The sequence below is a fragment of the Lynx rufus genome, unplaced genomic scaffold, assembly GCF_022079265.1.
Source record: "Lynx rufus isolate CCGP_SWC_20201006 ecotype Redwood Valley unplaced genomic scaffold, mLynRuf1.p SCAF_11, whole genome shotgun sequence".
NCBI lineage: Eukaryota > Metazoa > Chordata > Mammalia > Carnivora > Felidae > Lynx > Lynx rufus.
The window spans coordinates 1,694,602-1,711,212 of NW_025814825.1; the positions used below are offsets into that span (position 1 = coordinate 1,694,602).

The 16,611-nt window shown below is 37.2% G+C and overlaps 1 protein-coding gene across 1 annotated transcript in view; it reads left to right on the top strand.

Annotated features, from left to right (window-relative positions):
* The window catches only part of BICC1 (BicC family RNA binding protein 1), a 286,170-nt gene that overhangs the window by 165,159 nt on the left and 104,400 nt on the right, over positions 1–16,611 (top strand). Inside the window, exon 3 of the mRNA XM_047071719.1 lies at positions 9,653–9,722. Coding sequence (XP_046927675.1) covers positions 9,653–9,722 — 70 coding nt within the window. The remainder of the gene's footprint in view (positions 1–9,652; positions 9,723–16,611) is intronic.

Genomic DNA, 16,611 nt, shown 5'->3' on the forward strand with positions numbered 1-16,611 from the left:
TGAAGCCCCTTATCAGTTATTCTCAATAGGGCATAAAAGGTAGTCCTCAACTTGCACAGCAACGTGGGACCATAAAAATGACTGTGCAAGCTGAAACTGCAGAGTGCTTTCAGTAATCACTGGGAAACTTGAATGATGTTCATTGTTCTAAACATTTTTAAACATGTTCTAAACATGTTCAAACTTCTAAACATTTTTGTGAAAATATTAAAAGTTTCTGTTAGTGATAAATGTATAGGAAAATGAAGATATTAAAGCCAATTATTTAATGCACTGTATTTAAATGTTAGAAATATTGAGAATGAATGTATTTCTTTTTTTTTTTTTTTGGTAAAAAACTTGTCAAAAATAGTTGGAACTTGGGGCACCTGGATGGCTTAGTTGGTTAAGCGTCCAACTTCGGCTCAGATCATGACCTCACAGTTCATGAGTCCGAGCCCTGTGTCACACTCTGTGCTGACAGCTGGGAGTCTGGAGCCTGCTTCCGGTTCTGTGCCTTCTTCCCTTTCTGCCCCTCTGCTGCTCACACTCTGTCTCTGTCTCTGTCTCTGTCTCTCTTTCTCTCTCTCAAAAATAAATACACATTAAAATAATTAAGGAAAAAGAATAGTTGAAACAGTGCTTTTTTTATTGTATAGCGTATGATACTGAGGGAGCATCTTTTCTGTGCCTTGGTAACCGTAAGTCTAGATCCGACTCCAACATGTCATCCTTTGTACTTTGAAAGTTGTGAAATATCTCCCAGAGTTTATTTAATGTGTAGTATTTTGCCAGCATCAGCTCCTCTTTGTCACAACCACTTTCATTATTTATGCCACTAGACTTGTATGCACTGAGTTTCCTCTGGCTGCGTATCACAGCCTCTCTAATAGCGATGGTGTCTTCATTCCCAGCATCCCAGATTCTGTACCCCTGACATTTGACTCAGATTTCACTTCCAATATCACTGTTTGTTTGCTGTATTCATCGTGGTTGGCCAGTTTCCACTTTTGATTATCCATTTTTTGTAAAATGTCATTGTTTCTTACCTTGGTAGACAAGGAGTCAGTACAACTCCTTGGTCTGCCATCTGTGCATGAACTGATTACAGATGTGCAGTGAGTAATCCCCCACAGACTTTGAAAGAAGTGGCATGACTGGTCAGTGATAAAGATGTAGTGATTTGTATCCTGAAAGAGAGGGCAGCAGAATGTGTATTTGATGCAACTACTCACAATTAATGTACTTTGTTAACTGGAATGTAATCTTGTCTTGTTGGGGGATTGGCACCATTTACCTAAGCTATGGCAACTTTATGCCTCTTGGAACTGTGCCAAGCCAGGATGTGTATATGGACATCTTGAGTGGGTTTGTCCTGCTCTTTGTTGGAAGTTTAGCTTCTGTAGCCCTGGCCAGTGAGTGCCAGTGTGGCCCTCTGTTGTGTCATTGTGACAGCCAAAATGCATCCGATATGCTGCATATGTTCATGGAGGTGGTGATCCTTTCCTGGATTGAACCATTCTGGGGCTATCTCTGGATTATTCTGTCATTAGTTAATCAGAGTGTTGAGGGGCAGGAACTCTGCTGCTAGTGAGCACTTCATGGTGGAATTCTGGGAGGTTGGGCTTTCAGATGTCCACCCCCCCCCCCGCCTCCATAAATATGTGGTATTTTTCACTTACTTTGTAAGCCAAGTGGGGCAGAAATTTCCCTTGCCAGGGAGTCATGTGATTTAGATTCTCACTGGACTTTGCCACATGCCTATCTGCAAAATAGGTTACACTTATCTGATTTCTGAGATTATTGTGAGGAATACATGGGAAATGTATAAGAATATTAGACAAATGTGAGGAATTGTTCTGAAGATGACAAATAACTGAATCAGTGAGATGCATTTCGTGGATTTAAAATGAAATACAACAGAGCCTGCTAATGTCTCAGCAAAATAAACATCCCCAGCTTTTAGACACCCCCTCATGTGAGAAGTTCACTACTTTCCCATCTCCACTTTTCAGGGCTTTCTAGTTGGCTCTTTTCTCATGTAGCTCCTTTCATTGTGAAATGCAGCAAATTGACTCACAACCCATTAGTACCTGAAGTAACTTGAAACAGCCTTCTCCATGAGGATAGACCTATTTCTCTATTGATAAAAGGAAACTAGAATCACAGATGAGCTAGTTTTTTGGGGAAGCAGGCTGCAGATGGCTCCCAGCTGGTAGCCATTTTGAATGATGAATTTTCAATAGAGTATAAATGTCAAGTTAGAGTGTTCAGTGTTCTTTTCCTGGTCCAAGAATAAATATTTCGAGTAAAGTCAGCGTAAATAGACTTGTCGTTGGTTGATCTGAGATGCTGTGTTTACTTACCTGTGGATTTTTAACTTTATGTCTGGGTTGAAGAATTTGGTGAAATAAGCATGTTAGTAGAATTGTTGGTTTGGCAAAGGTTTCCATCATCTGTAAGATATTATCCTGTAATTGCTGCAAACTTGCAGAATCTGTAGTATAGTGAATATTGGTAGATATGTTCTCTTTCCACGTGGTGTATTAATATGGAATTTGTTGGAGATGGAAAAAAACATTTATTGTGACTTGAGCATTGAAGAATATAAATAATTATTTTTTTATCATGGATGAAACTCCATGTAGATTTTGATTGGATTTTAACTTATTTATTTTATTCTAATTTTGGCAAAATATTTTGGCTAAGTGAAATTACTTAAATTATCCCTTGTAAATAAATCTGTGATGAAATTTTTTTCAATAGCTGATAGAACTTTCTTCCAATTAAAAAAATTTAAAATTCCAGGCCATGTAAACATTATGCTCCCTTGCCAACTTTCCTTCTCATACTCCCCATAGAATCTAAAACCAAAACAGGAATATATGATTCCTTGTTTATTAAGTACCTTTTTAATATAAAAAAAGCAGTACTATTACTCTTTGATCAGGGTACGTTATGCCCTATTTACAAAATACAAATATGAATTAAAAAGATGTTAACAGAGCTGTTACATATCCACAGGATACTATCTTCATCACATTTTTCATCATGAAAAAGTAACTTTTATTTGGTTTTTATTTAAAAAAAATATTTTAAGTTTATTTGAGAGAGAGAGAGAATGCACACATGAGCAGAGGAGGGGCAGAGAGAGAGGGAAACAGAGAATCCCAAGCAGGCTCCGTGCCGTCAGCGAGGAGCCTAATGCAGGGCTCAACCTCGTGAACTGTGAGGTCATGACCTGAGTTGAAATCAAGGAACAGATGCTTAATTGACTGAAACTGACTGAGCAGGTGCCCCATGAAAGAGTAACTATTAAAGATGAACTAAAAAGTATATATTCTTTCTGATGTCAACAATCTTAATTGCTTTATATGTTTCAAAATTGATATTCTTGGGTTAAATACTTTTGTTACTGTAAATATTTCTGTTCCTCAGATCTGAAATTAGCATAAGAATTAAATTACATTTCCATTATTAATCCTCTGTTAGTAATGAGTATAGCAAGTTTGACAACATAAACTTAAAATAGTTATTTTTCAAAATATTTCATCTTTAGATAAGCTCCTCTAAAATCTCATCTCTCCTCATGACATATAGAATTGCTGCTTATAATGAAATAAAGAAACCTAGCTGAAATTGACAGAATTGAGAAGATACTCTCTTGATAATGGAGGTGTCCTGAAGTTGAAATTAACATATTTGAAATGGCTTAAACATATAGCACCCAGAATTATGAGTTAGAATAAATATTTAAGGTGTCATTTAGTGTTTACTGAAAATGATTCAGTAAACATTTGAGCTTTGATTTTTTTTGAAGGTAGAAACCAGGGCAATGATATTAAAAACAAAACCAAGAAAACTAGCTGGAACTCCAGGATTTTTCTCCCTGAGACAGAAGATAATCATTTTCTTCTTGGAGATTTTGTGGTTTGCACACCAAAGCATTTGCTTAACTGCCATGATAATGCATGGCGTCCTTGCTCTACAAGGAAGCATTAGCCATTTTAAGTGTGTTTCCCAACTTTCAGTTCAAATTTCACACATCTTATTTTTTTTGGAGAGGGGTTGGTCACTGTTAGCCACTAAATTGAATTATTCCTTGAATGCAAATTGAACATTTTGGACAATATCCTGACTTGTTTAAGAATTAGGGCATAACATGGGTTTCTGTAAAGTGATTTCCTTGTAGAAATTAATTGGATTGTGGAAAGTATATAATGTTTTTTTGAAAAGGTGTCAGTGTTTTCATCCATTATGAGATCCTTAAGATTAACTGCTTTAGTGGTCCCATTTCTGTGATTTTTAAAAAACATCACTTTAACACTTTAAACATCACTGGTCAACAACCCAGTCTACTCAGTGACATTTATATCACTTGTATCTACACCAGAGCTCTTAATCAAGGCAGACATGGCCTCTTTGAAATGGAAAGTAAGCATTTATGTCAGGGTTGTCTGGAAGCCCAGGGACATCTTAAAAAATATATGTAACTCATCTGTAAGCTTTCTAGCTGCTCCCCGTCCCCCCCCCCCCCGCCGCCGCTTTTTTCCTCTAGGAGAAATCCCAGTTTTTCCACTGATCTCCTTTAGCTGCTTTATTAATGTACATCATCCAGAATAATGAGTTAATATAAGTCTTTAAAATATTTAAAGTGTGATTTAATGTGTATAGAAAATGATTCAAAATTAGTAGTGTGTTCTTTGGGCTTTGATTTTGTGAAGGTAGAAACAAGGCCATAATAAGATTGTTTTAAAAAAGCTAGCTGGAAGTCACGTTAGAATTTCTTTTTTTTTTTCCTTTTTTGAGACATAAGAGAGTCATTTTCTTCCCAGAGGTTTTGTTGCTTCTTTGATTTCAGGCCTCAGCTTCTGGACCTCACCTTTTCCAGCTCCCTTATTTACCTTGATTTACCTTCCTATTTGTCTTGATGTCCATTTAGGACATCTTTTTAAAAAGTAGCTTGCTGTACACAGAGCCTTTCACTTGCTTAGTGCCCTGATTTCTGCCTCTGCACCCTGCAGTCTACATCCTCTTCTACCGGGGCTCATGCTTCAGCCCCTGCTCTGGTAATCCAGCTTCAGTCCTGGCCTTCCTGGACCATCCTCCCCCAACACTCCCACCAGAGAACTGGTCTTCCTCCTCCCCCTGATTAGAGGCCCTTTCACACTCTACTATTCCATAACTGGCTGAGGCTAAAACCAACTGTTAGTATGCAGTGACTGTGCTGTAGGAACTGACTTGGAGTCATTGGAGGTGATAGTTTAAAAAGCTTCATTGATAACTTCCTAAGGGGAATTTTGACTTCCTAAAAATGAAGTAAGTATTGCCTCTTCCTATTTGCAGTTACTTTCCTGGTTCATAGAGTAGTGAGCAGTAGCCAAGCACAGGTCCTGTATGTCTTTGATTTATGTCATGTCTTCAAGTCTTTGTGAGCATGTCCATGTGCACATCCATAGGAGGGAGGAGAAGACGTGAGACACATTTGCTGTCCTGGATTTATGAAGTGAGCCTTGAAGCACCTCAGCCACACTGAATCACCCTCAAATCCTCTGGAGTACCTACCCTCCTTCCTTCTAGACCTTTCTTTTTTTTATGTTTATTTATTTTTGAGAGAGAGACAGAGTGAGAGCAGGGGAGAGGCAAAGAGAGAGGGAGACACAGAATCTGAAACAGGCTCCAGGCTCTGAGCTGTCAGCACAGAGCCTGATGCGGGGCTCAAACCCACGAGATGTGAAATCATGACCTGAGGCAAAGTCGGACGCTTAACCGACTGAGCCACCCAGGCACCCCTTGACCTTTCTACACGCACTCTTCTATGTGGGATGCTTTCTCCTACCTTTTATCCAGCTAGCTGTTTCTCTTCCTTCAGGTGACAGCATTAATAGGCATTTCTTTGGGGTAACTTTCCTTGACTGCCCATGACTGGGCTAGGACTCCCTCTATATACTCTCATATTGCCCTGTCTCATTCTGAAACTTGACACACAGTACATAATGTTGGGTTAACCTGTCCTCTCCCTTGTTAGACCATGAGATCCTGGAGGGAAGCACCATCTTGTTTGCTGTCATATCCCTAGTTTCCAGGACGGTGCCTGACCAAAAGTAATGTATGTGTAATTAACACAGGGGTTAATATTATCTAACAACCACTGTGGGCCATGTTCTGTGTTTGAGGTTTTCCACATGTTTTCTTATCAAAACCTCACAACAATTCTATGAGTAGGTACTATAATTATAATTATACAGAGGATAAAAAGCTGATAAAAGTAATTTGCCCAAAATGATAGCTAGAAAGTGGCAGAGCTGGTATTTGACTCCTTCTCTTAATGACCAGATTACACACAGTGATGAACAAATAAAGGGATGTCTGAGAAGGCATCCATTTGGAGCTCTGTATGGGGACTGCAGCCTGGTGAATGACCTGTGTGGGTGGCATTGACTGGCTACACATGATATTCAATGGAGTCGGTTTTTTTGTTTGTTTGTTTGTTTTCCCCCTAAACATAGAGAGAAGGTCAGCTACAGGTGCTACATTCCAACAACTAGCAATTTGTTTTCTCTGTAAGGTTTGACATTGACTGCCAGTCATAGAACTTTGGAGAGCATGTGGTGTGGAAGATGAAACTCCGGTTTTAGAGTTAGGGTTACTAAGCTTGGGATAGTCTCTTTTCCCCTCACAGAGAGTGTCGAGGCGGGTAGGTTGTGGAGACTCCAGACTGGTGGGAAGCTTAGAGGGAGTGTGTGTAAAGTAGCATTTTGACTTGATGGCTGTTATTTACTACTAGGGTATTATCTCTGGCATATTATTTTCTATCATGGAGCGTCTATTGGTATTTAATAAAAAGAATACTTATGCAGAGTGATTTCTAGGAACTTCTGCAGATGATTAAGATTTTAGAAAGTTATGTCTTGCCACCATATGTTGACAAGGAGACTTCTTTATAATAGTATTATAATTGTGGCACCCAACATAATTTACTGGATTAAATGGCCAAATTATTTAATTCAGAAAAAGAAAAGTATGCAAATTATAATGCTTCCCCACCAACAGCATTATATATAGTATGGTCTCATTTTTCCATTTTATGTCTTTGGCATAAAGCAACTTAGAGGAAAATTCTGAATCAATTTTTAGTCACTTTGAAGATATATGTACGTATAGTAGCTGGAACTATATAGCTGGACTATAGGAGAAGTCCCTCCTAATTGGAGCTTCCTCCCCTCATTCAGTGACTGTTGAACTTACCCAGACATTTACTTTTACTTGGCTTCAGGACTTAAGTGATTTTATAGATTATATTTTAGGGAACCTTTATTAACCACCTCCCTTAACTGGCCCTTTCAAGATAGTGGCTGTGAGCTGCCCTTGTGAGCAGATCCTGTGCTAGCAGCTGGTTTACTGTTAAGCGGTTGGCTTTTTTATCTGTGTCCTTGACTGGACTGTAAGCTTGTGGATGCCAGGAGTTGTATCTTATTCATAGCTGTGGGTCCTGGCACTTGTGGAACCTAGGTAGGCTCTTGATAAATATTTGTAGGATGTTAAAGCCACTTGTTATGCACAAATATTAAAGCATATATACATGTTTTAAAAAGAGACCCTATGTTCCGTATGGTTTGGTCATTAAAATATGGTCTTTACAAATAGCCTGGCATTTTTATCTCCACTCTACTGCTTCCTACCTGTGTGAGGAATAAAGAAGTCTGCTTTGTAAGCATGCTATGAAGATTCATTTACCCAAATGTATCTTGTGCTTGCTGTGTGTAGGATAGAGAGCTTTTATTTTGCAGAGACAGATTATAAACAAGTAAATACAGAAAATAGGAGAATTTCAGAATACAGTAAGGGATAGGAGAGAAGTCAGCACAGAGAGATGGGAAGAATTCCAGTTGGGGTCATGCAGGAGTGGAAAGGGCGAGTGAGTGTGCCCACAGAAGTGGGTGAGTGTGCCCACAGAAGCCCTATGGGGAAAGCCTGCTGGCATGTTCCTGGGAAGCAGAAGAAACTGAAGAGGATAATATTTATTTACTTAATTTTGAAATATGGATTAGAGCACATTAACAAGGACAACATGAGATGGGAGGAGAAGAAGCAGGTCCAGGTCTTAGAGGGTCGAGGTAACAAGTTCACCTACTTTCAGGGCCAGGCTAGTACATTGACTTAGTGAGGACTGTGTGACCTCATTTTTGTTTTTCAGTCTTTAATAGAGATACACAGGTATAGAGAAATATTTCTCTGAGAAAAATAGCAGTATAAACACCATGATAAATGGCAAGTGAGTAACACAAATGTGATGATAATGGCAAGTGGCTCTTGACCTCAGTGTGAGAGACCCAGTGGGGGCTGTGGGGTACAGCCCAGAACCTTCCTGGACCTGATGGAAGAGGGCATCTGGTCCTCAGTGCCAGCCAAGTGTTGCCATGTGGGAATGTGAGCTCCAGGTGCTAATCTGTCAAGTTTTCCAGAGAACCAGAAATCTTAATTTCTATGTGAAATTCCCAGAGTTAAAAATGTTGGCTCACATTTTAAAAACCTTATGATGGGTAGACAAAGTGCATCTGTGAGCTGCCTGTTTGAAACATCTGCTGAAAGTTCTTTTATGCTGTGAAAAGGGGGATTAAGAGAAGTACAGTGCACGTTAACATGTTAAGCATGTAGCCTTATGTCTACATAAGACATAGACTGTGCTGAAGGGATAAAGGTATTTTTTATTAATCTCACTGTGTTTAGTTGTCTTCACCTTTAGTTTGTTTAGTTAACTAACACTAAGTCCATATGAAAAAGTATATATTACTCTACTATTTGAAGTGGTTAATGTATGCTAGTTGCTGTTATTTGCCTATTAACTTGTTTAGTTGTTTGCTCTATCAATTTCTTTGGTGAATTTTGTATTCATGGTACAAAAGTAAACCTTAATCTAGTCTTATTCATGTGATAAGAGAGGAACAAGGATGAACATTTTTTGGTTATTCTTTTTTAATTGCCATCTACTGCCTTAGCTCTGTGGTTGTTGTTTCCCTCACTTGTTCTTGCACCTTGGCACATTTGGGTCCAAGGCCCCCTGGCCTGTGTTAACTACATGGAAGCGGAAAAGAACTGGGGCAGAGATGCCATTTTGCACTAGGCGAAGGATGATGGGAATGCAGCCTTAGGACGTGATGTCGTATTTAGAGGTTTTACATCAGTTTTAATGAAATACAAATGTGACCAGAGCAAGTTGTTATTTTTTTTCCCAGAAAAAAAAATCTTCATTTAGTATGGCCTAGCCCACGTAGTTTTGTATTACAAGGATTATGTTTGGTGTGTTGCAATCTGTTGGCGATGGTCTTGGGGAATTTTATTCAGCGCAAGCATCTCTGAGAGTTCTGGCGTCAAGTGGGGTCAATTACTTGTTCATGTACTTTTGGTTTTGTTGTCTCTATGCTAAAATTCTGGAGCATCACAGAGAGGAACACTGGGAGTAACAAAATATACTTGAATATTTTTAATAGATTAAAGGCTTATAAAAATGAGTATCTCTTTTCACCAAGTTTTTCTTTTGCATTATTTTAAGATGAGATCACTTTATCAGCATGAGACTAAAGACTTGAAAATAATTTTTTTAGAAGAATCTTAACTGTAAATACAAGCTCTTAATTGAATCAATATTTTTCTCTCTTAATTTTTGTTACAGATCATGGAGGAAACAAATACGCAGATTGCTTGGCCATCAAAACTGAAGATTGGAGCCAAATCCAAGAAAGGTAAATCATGAGAGATGGTGCAATTGGTGGCTTTGATAATGGAGACTGGAATTACTGGGAAAAAAAAACCCTGGAAGTTTGCCGGGAGAAAATCAACCTTTATTCTTACCACATATGTCCCAAAATATTTGTGTAATAGCAATATTTTGGAAGGCTTATCATAATTGAAAATTATGCCTTTTATCCAACAACCAAAAAAATTAAGTATTTTATTATAATGGAAATGTTTTTATAGGAGATACCATAGCAAATTATGATTTCAGTGATGCCCTTTCATTCAGTGGCCATAAGTAATGGTAACTCTCCACGTGTAATAAAGTGTTTTCAATACATAAACTTCCAGTGTTTATACAGTAGGCATCTTTTTTTGTACCACACAGATTTAATAGCCAATTTTTTTTTCTTTCCAATGTGGTACAAACCTTAGATTTCCTTTCTTGCACACTTCTTCTTTTCATCTGTCAAACAGTGATGAATGTGCTACATTTCTCTTTTAGGCTGAGAATTTCCCTTGGGTGGCCTTTCTTCTGCTTTATTCTAGAACACACTATCCAATGCATGGATGGTCAGGAATGGAAGTATAGGCACCTTGAGTTTTCTTCCAAGGTTACATAGTAGTTTCAAGTGACCTGCCAGTATATATTTTTATGAATTGTTTTCCAAAGTATAACCTTAGTCTCAACAAACTTTGTTGTGTATACAGTCATTAGGAGATAATGAGAGATACCATCAAACAATTCAAAAACAATGATTATGCAAGCTGAACATTATCTGTTGTGGTCTAGTTTTTTTGTTGTTGCTGTTTGGTTTCATATTTGCTTCCCCTTCTCCCTATGACTTTTATTGCTAAATAATAATAAACATTGCGGGATTTCTCAATTTCTTTTCTTATTTTAGTTTAGAATGCCTTCCTTTAATCTCATTTTATTAGTTACTCATCACATGGAATGTAAATTATTCTACGGTTGTTGTTGTGAGTACTGTTAGCGGGACTTCAGTGGACTGATTGTGGTGGCAAGAGCTGGGAAGCCTGGGTTCTCACCAGTCATAAGAAAGCATGGTGAATTTCCAAGTATAATTACATAGCTAGTATACACCTTGCATTTGCCAAGTGCTGTAGGATATATGCTCAATCTTCAGTGTGTTGAGATGTTTTATACTCATCATGCTGAAAAAGAAATTACTCATTAGTGGATTACCTACCTGTTTGGTTGTTTGTGGCAATTTAAAAATTCCTAGCCTACTACTTGAATAAATTGGAACTTGAGCATAAATTGGATTCTTTTTCCCTATTGTCAGATATTTTTACTTAAAAAATGTGATGAACTTCATTACTTATCCTAATCAAAATGTAATTTGATCAGTCTCTAAAAATCCCCAAGGAAACATGAATATTAAAATGATTTGAGATAATTTTAGATGGCTTATTCTCTTGCATTACCCATGCTGTGTTTTCCCCCAATTATCATGAGAAACTTGGAATTGATTTTTTTATTCAAAATGTGGTTACAATTTTAGAGATTTTAGATAATATGGAGAAAAATAGATGAGGTTAATGTTTTAGCTTAGTTTCCAATCATTGACACACTTAACCCATTCAGAATAGCCAATTATATTCCACATTTTGATTATAAATTTTTCTTTGAAAATAAAAATATTTCGGCAGTACGTTTTGAGGGCGTTTAGCATAATTTCCCCGTGGTTAAAGTTAACCATTGGAATTGTGCCTAAGAACTGATCCCTCCAGGCCTATGTCTACAGACATCATTTTATTTTTCTATTATTTATGAAGTGCTATGAATGTACACAGTACTGTATGATGAGTAGAATGTGCCAAAAGAGAGAGATTGAGCTCAAGGAAGAGAGAAAAAATCAAAAGTTTTCCTCAGAGGAATTTGCTATTCAGAATTTGAGTTGCTCTTGTTACTTAAACACACAGCTGCTGAATCAGTTTTGGCTAACATCCCTGATATGTGTATTCCTATATTAAGTTAAAGTTTTTTAAATTCAGAGATGAAATTTGTTTAATTATGATTTTTAATAAGTAAAAATAAAATGAAAATGGCAGGAGGCACTTTTGAAGGCAATTCTCCCATTTGATGTGGGTATCTGCCTCTGAATGTTGTATAGAAAACAGTTGTTAGTCTTTATTTTAAACCTTCTTTATTCTAAAGTATTACTACTCAAGATATCCAAGAATATAAATGTATCTAGGGATTCATGCCATGTTTTAGATGGTTATTAAATTCTAAATCCCATGGTGGTGTGATGACTTGGAATATACAGACAATCCCCAGATGATGCTAGAGAGAATATAGCCATGGATTGTGTTGTATTTCACTCTCTAGACTTTTGATCTTATTGGTTGCACATATAAGCCTAGAGATACATTTTTCAGTCTGCCCCTTTCTTTACCCCATTGGAATTTAGTCCTATGCTTTATGTTTTAAGCCATCAATCCTTTAGTAGAGTGGCCAAATGAGTAGCTGTATGGCTACTTTGGTTGAATTGCTGGTAGGGAGCTGCCTGGCAGAAAGGCAAAAAGCCAACTACCTGAATTTGCCATCACTTCAGAAATTCAGATTCTTCTCTGGAGATTCTGGTTCAGTACGTCTATGGTAAGATTAGGAAACATATACTTAACAAGTTCCTTTGGTGGCTTTTATGGTTAAGCTGACTTTGTAAGCCAAAATCTCACCATGTGACTTGGAAATACTATGACTTAGTTACTGAGAAGACCATGTTGAAAGGTAGTGGGTGATGATTGCTATTGAAAAACGGGCAAAAGTCCTTCAACAGTCAGTCCTTTTTTTCTTGATAATGTTCATCTTGGTTTCCAAAAACTGCACTTTTATGGATTCATTAATTTTATGTTTCTGTCATCTTTGTAGTTAGCATGAATAAGTTTAGAGTGATGAACCATTGTTCAGTGCCTGTGTGAAGAATAATTTTGAGTAAAATTTGTCCCTCTCTCTACCCCTCATTCGTCCTTCTCTCATTCCCTTTTACTCCTCCATTCTCTTTAACCATATAGAATACAGTGAAAAAAATGTATTAGAAATATTTCCACTTAGTAAGCATGGCATTTTGGGAAAGGGCATGTTTTGTCAGACAAAACTAAGTAAGGACTATGGAACTTTAAAAAATTTATAAGCATTTGAAATTATTGGAAGGTTGATTCTCATTACAGCTAGAAAGAACTAAGAATTTAAGATTCAATATAATTAACATTGAAGTAGGCAATTCTAGGGTTGTCCTAATGGGGGTGTCATGAAGAAGAAAAATAAAGCAATATATAGTATTTCTTCTATATAGCATACATTTATTTTGAGTGGAAGAAAATAAAAATCTTTCCATCTCTTAGGTTCAGAGTACTAGAATATTCTGCTTTGAATAGAAAAATCAGTGGTTTATGTCTCTGAGGACAGCACTTAAGGATTAAGGTGTTTAATACTGTAAAACCTTACTAACAGAATAACTTCAGGCACACATTAAAATTTTTAATATGCTATTCTGAATCACAGCCTATTTTAAAGTAAATGCAGCTTCATTAAAGTGTAGATAGCATTTTGAACAAGTTTGACTGTTTTGCCAACTAGAAGTCCTTCCAGACTTGCCTTAATAGATAAAAGTGATTTATAATGAGAATTTATCACACTGTTATGATTGTGTGGCATGCAATGCTAGATGAGTTTGTTCTCTCTTAATTAAGGTAAACATTTTTCTTATGGTCTTCTTTTTGTCCGTAGTTTGCTCATCAGTCTCTTTCTTCCTAGACTGGCAAAGTTGTAAATGTGGGTGAAAATTGTTTAAAGTTTTTATGCCAAATTCCAAATAAATGTGGCCAGCATTAGTGAAGCTTTATTGTCTTTTGTTCTGGGAAGTTGTCATCTTACAGAGTTGAAGTGATAGAAACTGTTTCTTTTATGACTATTCAGGATGCCCCAGAATGATCAGGAATGAGAGGTGTGGCTGAATTGCTTGATGTGTCCTGGTTTCGAGGTGATTTAGCACCAAGTTTGGCTGTTCTCTTCCTCCTGGAATAAACAAGAGGATCATCAAAATTAGGTTTTATTATTTTTGGTTGCATTCCATCAGAACAAGTGATATGTAATAGGAAATCTTAGGTTGAGAAAAATTGAAGACTGTTCATTTTATTTTTTCCAGAGGAAAATGTTGAATGTATGTACACTTTTGTTGAGCATTCACATTGAACTAGTTGAGGCTTTTAACACTGTACTGCTCAAATGGGGCAGAGAACAGAGAAGAGGCATGGCATGGTGTGCCATGCTACAGTGTTTCCAGTGGTGAGTTATTGTCTCAAAAATTATTTTAGTCATCACAACCAGCATATAAAAAAATACAACTAGATTAGAAAAGAAAGCAGAGTGTAAGAGTATTGTTTTATGTCATATATGTCACTATTTACATGTATATATAAACATATAAATATTACTAGTTCATGGTGTAAAATGAGTGACAAAGACAGGTTGGAGAATGCTGTTCTAAGTGATCAGTTCCCCAAAGGGTAAAGAGTATCCTTAGCACTGTAACCAGTACATAGTTGGCACTCAGTAAGTATTTGCAGATTTTCTGATACCTCCGTTCAGCTCAGTCATGGTTAAAGTGAAACCACTGGTAGAGATGGAGTTGTAAGCCACTAAGCTGTGCTGTGTAGTAGAAAGGTTTAAAATCATGGCCTTTACACAGGAGTGGCATTTACTATTATGAAAAATGCTAATAATGTCTTTCCTATAGATCTTTTAAGTGAATGAATGTGACATAATTTTTGGCTGACACCAGTGTGTCTAAAGCTCCTTTCAGTGGTTCTGAGTAGTAAAAGGAAACTTCAGGGAAGCGATGAAATGACCTCATCTTTGTCATTCATGGGGCACCTGAATGAAACTCTGCCTTTCCTAGTAAGCTTGTAAATGAAACTTAACAAGATGCAGCCTCCTGGTTGTCTTCCAGCCAGAGTTGTTTTTGTTGTGGCTGCTTTATTTATAAAAAAAATTTTTTAAACATTTACTTACTTTTGAGAGACAGAGCACAAGTAGGGTAGGGCAGAGAGAGAGGGAGACACAGAATCTAAAGCAGGCTTCAGGCTGCAGGCTCCACAGTGTCAGCACAGAGCCAGAAGTCGGGCTCGAATGCATTGACGGCGAGATCATGACCTGAGCCGAAGTCAGATGCTTAACTGACTGAGCCACCCAGGCGCCTCTGTTGTGGCTGTTTTAGTTAGTGTTTGGTTACATAATTGACATATCACCAATAATATTGAATACTACTGTTTGTTGAGACTGGCTGGGGCCATATACTGTGCTGAATATTCAATATATATAATCTTATTTAATGATCAGGGCAATCTATGACTTAGATGGTGATATTTTCAGTTTATAGGTAAACAAACTAAAGCACATGAAATAGAATAACTTGCCCAAGGTTTTATGTTTAGTAGGTAGCAGACCCCAAACTTGAACTCAGGTCTATTTTCAGAGCCCAAATCCACCTCGGTGAGAGTGTACCTTTCTTAATACCTTTCCTTATTCCAGGGTTTCCTTAGATATAGTATTCCTTCGTGACCATTGCCACGTACAACTGATTATAATTAGTACTGATAATAATCAGTTTCATAATGCCTCAATCCTTGGGAATTACAGTAATTTGAAAGTAGGCTAAATTAGGCTTATCCTTACTCTTGTAGATAACATCTCCTGTTTTTCAGGAGGAGTTAGATTTAACAGTTAAGAAAAACATGAAACCATTCATAACTGTATACATATTTTAAAAATGCCTGCTTCTGAATTTTATCTTTATATTTCATATCTTCATGTGCTGTTTCATTAGGAAGAGACTTTTTGATATGTCAATAAACTAAAACAACTTCTAAGATGAACTTAAAAGGAAAATAATCTCAGAACATGTTATAAATTCCTTGGAGGATTTTTGCTTGCTTTTTTGCTTTTCAGTCTTCAGTAGCAGTTTCTTTGACCTGCTCAGCAGCCATTGTATTTCTGCCGGGGAGAAAGATTTTGTATTTAACATATTTGTATATATTGTTAATGCAACTGATCGTCAGTTGGTTAATGATAACTGGGAACCAAGAGTAGGAATTCAACCAAAGGACTAGATAAGTTGTATGCGGTGTACTAATAGTCACTCTGGTTAGAGAGAATATGGTCTAACTAGGACTTCTCAGAGGAGGATGGAGACCTTGGGTATTTCTAGTTCCTAAAGTTCCCAGTATAGTTAATAAAAGGCTTATAAAATTAATGTGTATTTTAAATATACAGTTTATCAGTACATCTCTTTCTACATGAATGACCCTATTTGTAGACAGTGCCAAACATGCAACTTTGAAATCCTTTCTGAATATGACATGTGCTCACACACACACACAACACAAACACTTATGTGTGCGTGCACACACACACACACACACACACACACAGTTTGCAAGTGAAATGATTTATGCAGTGTGATACATTATCATAACTGAAGGCCCAAGTTTGGGTTCATATCTTGACCTCTCACTGGCTCCTCTTTCTTCCCTTCTGCAGCCCCCAAGAGTTGGCTTACTCATTCATCTCATAAATGCTACAGGCTAGCTGCTGCTTCCAGTCTCTACTCTCTCTCCTATACCAGGGCCACAGAGGAAGGTGGTTTTAGCTTTTCAATTGTTCTCTAAGCCTGAAATAAGCAAACATATCTGGAAAAAAATTTTAAAAGATTTCTAATTAATTAGGAAACAAATTTGGAGTGGAATGGAGAGGTGAGAAAGTAAGTAGGAAAAGTGAAAGCATCAAGAGAATGAGAACACATGCCAGAGACAGGGAGAAAATACTTGCACAGGCCCTATATGACAAAAGAACTATTACCCAAAATATAC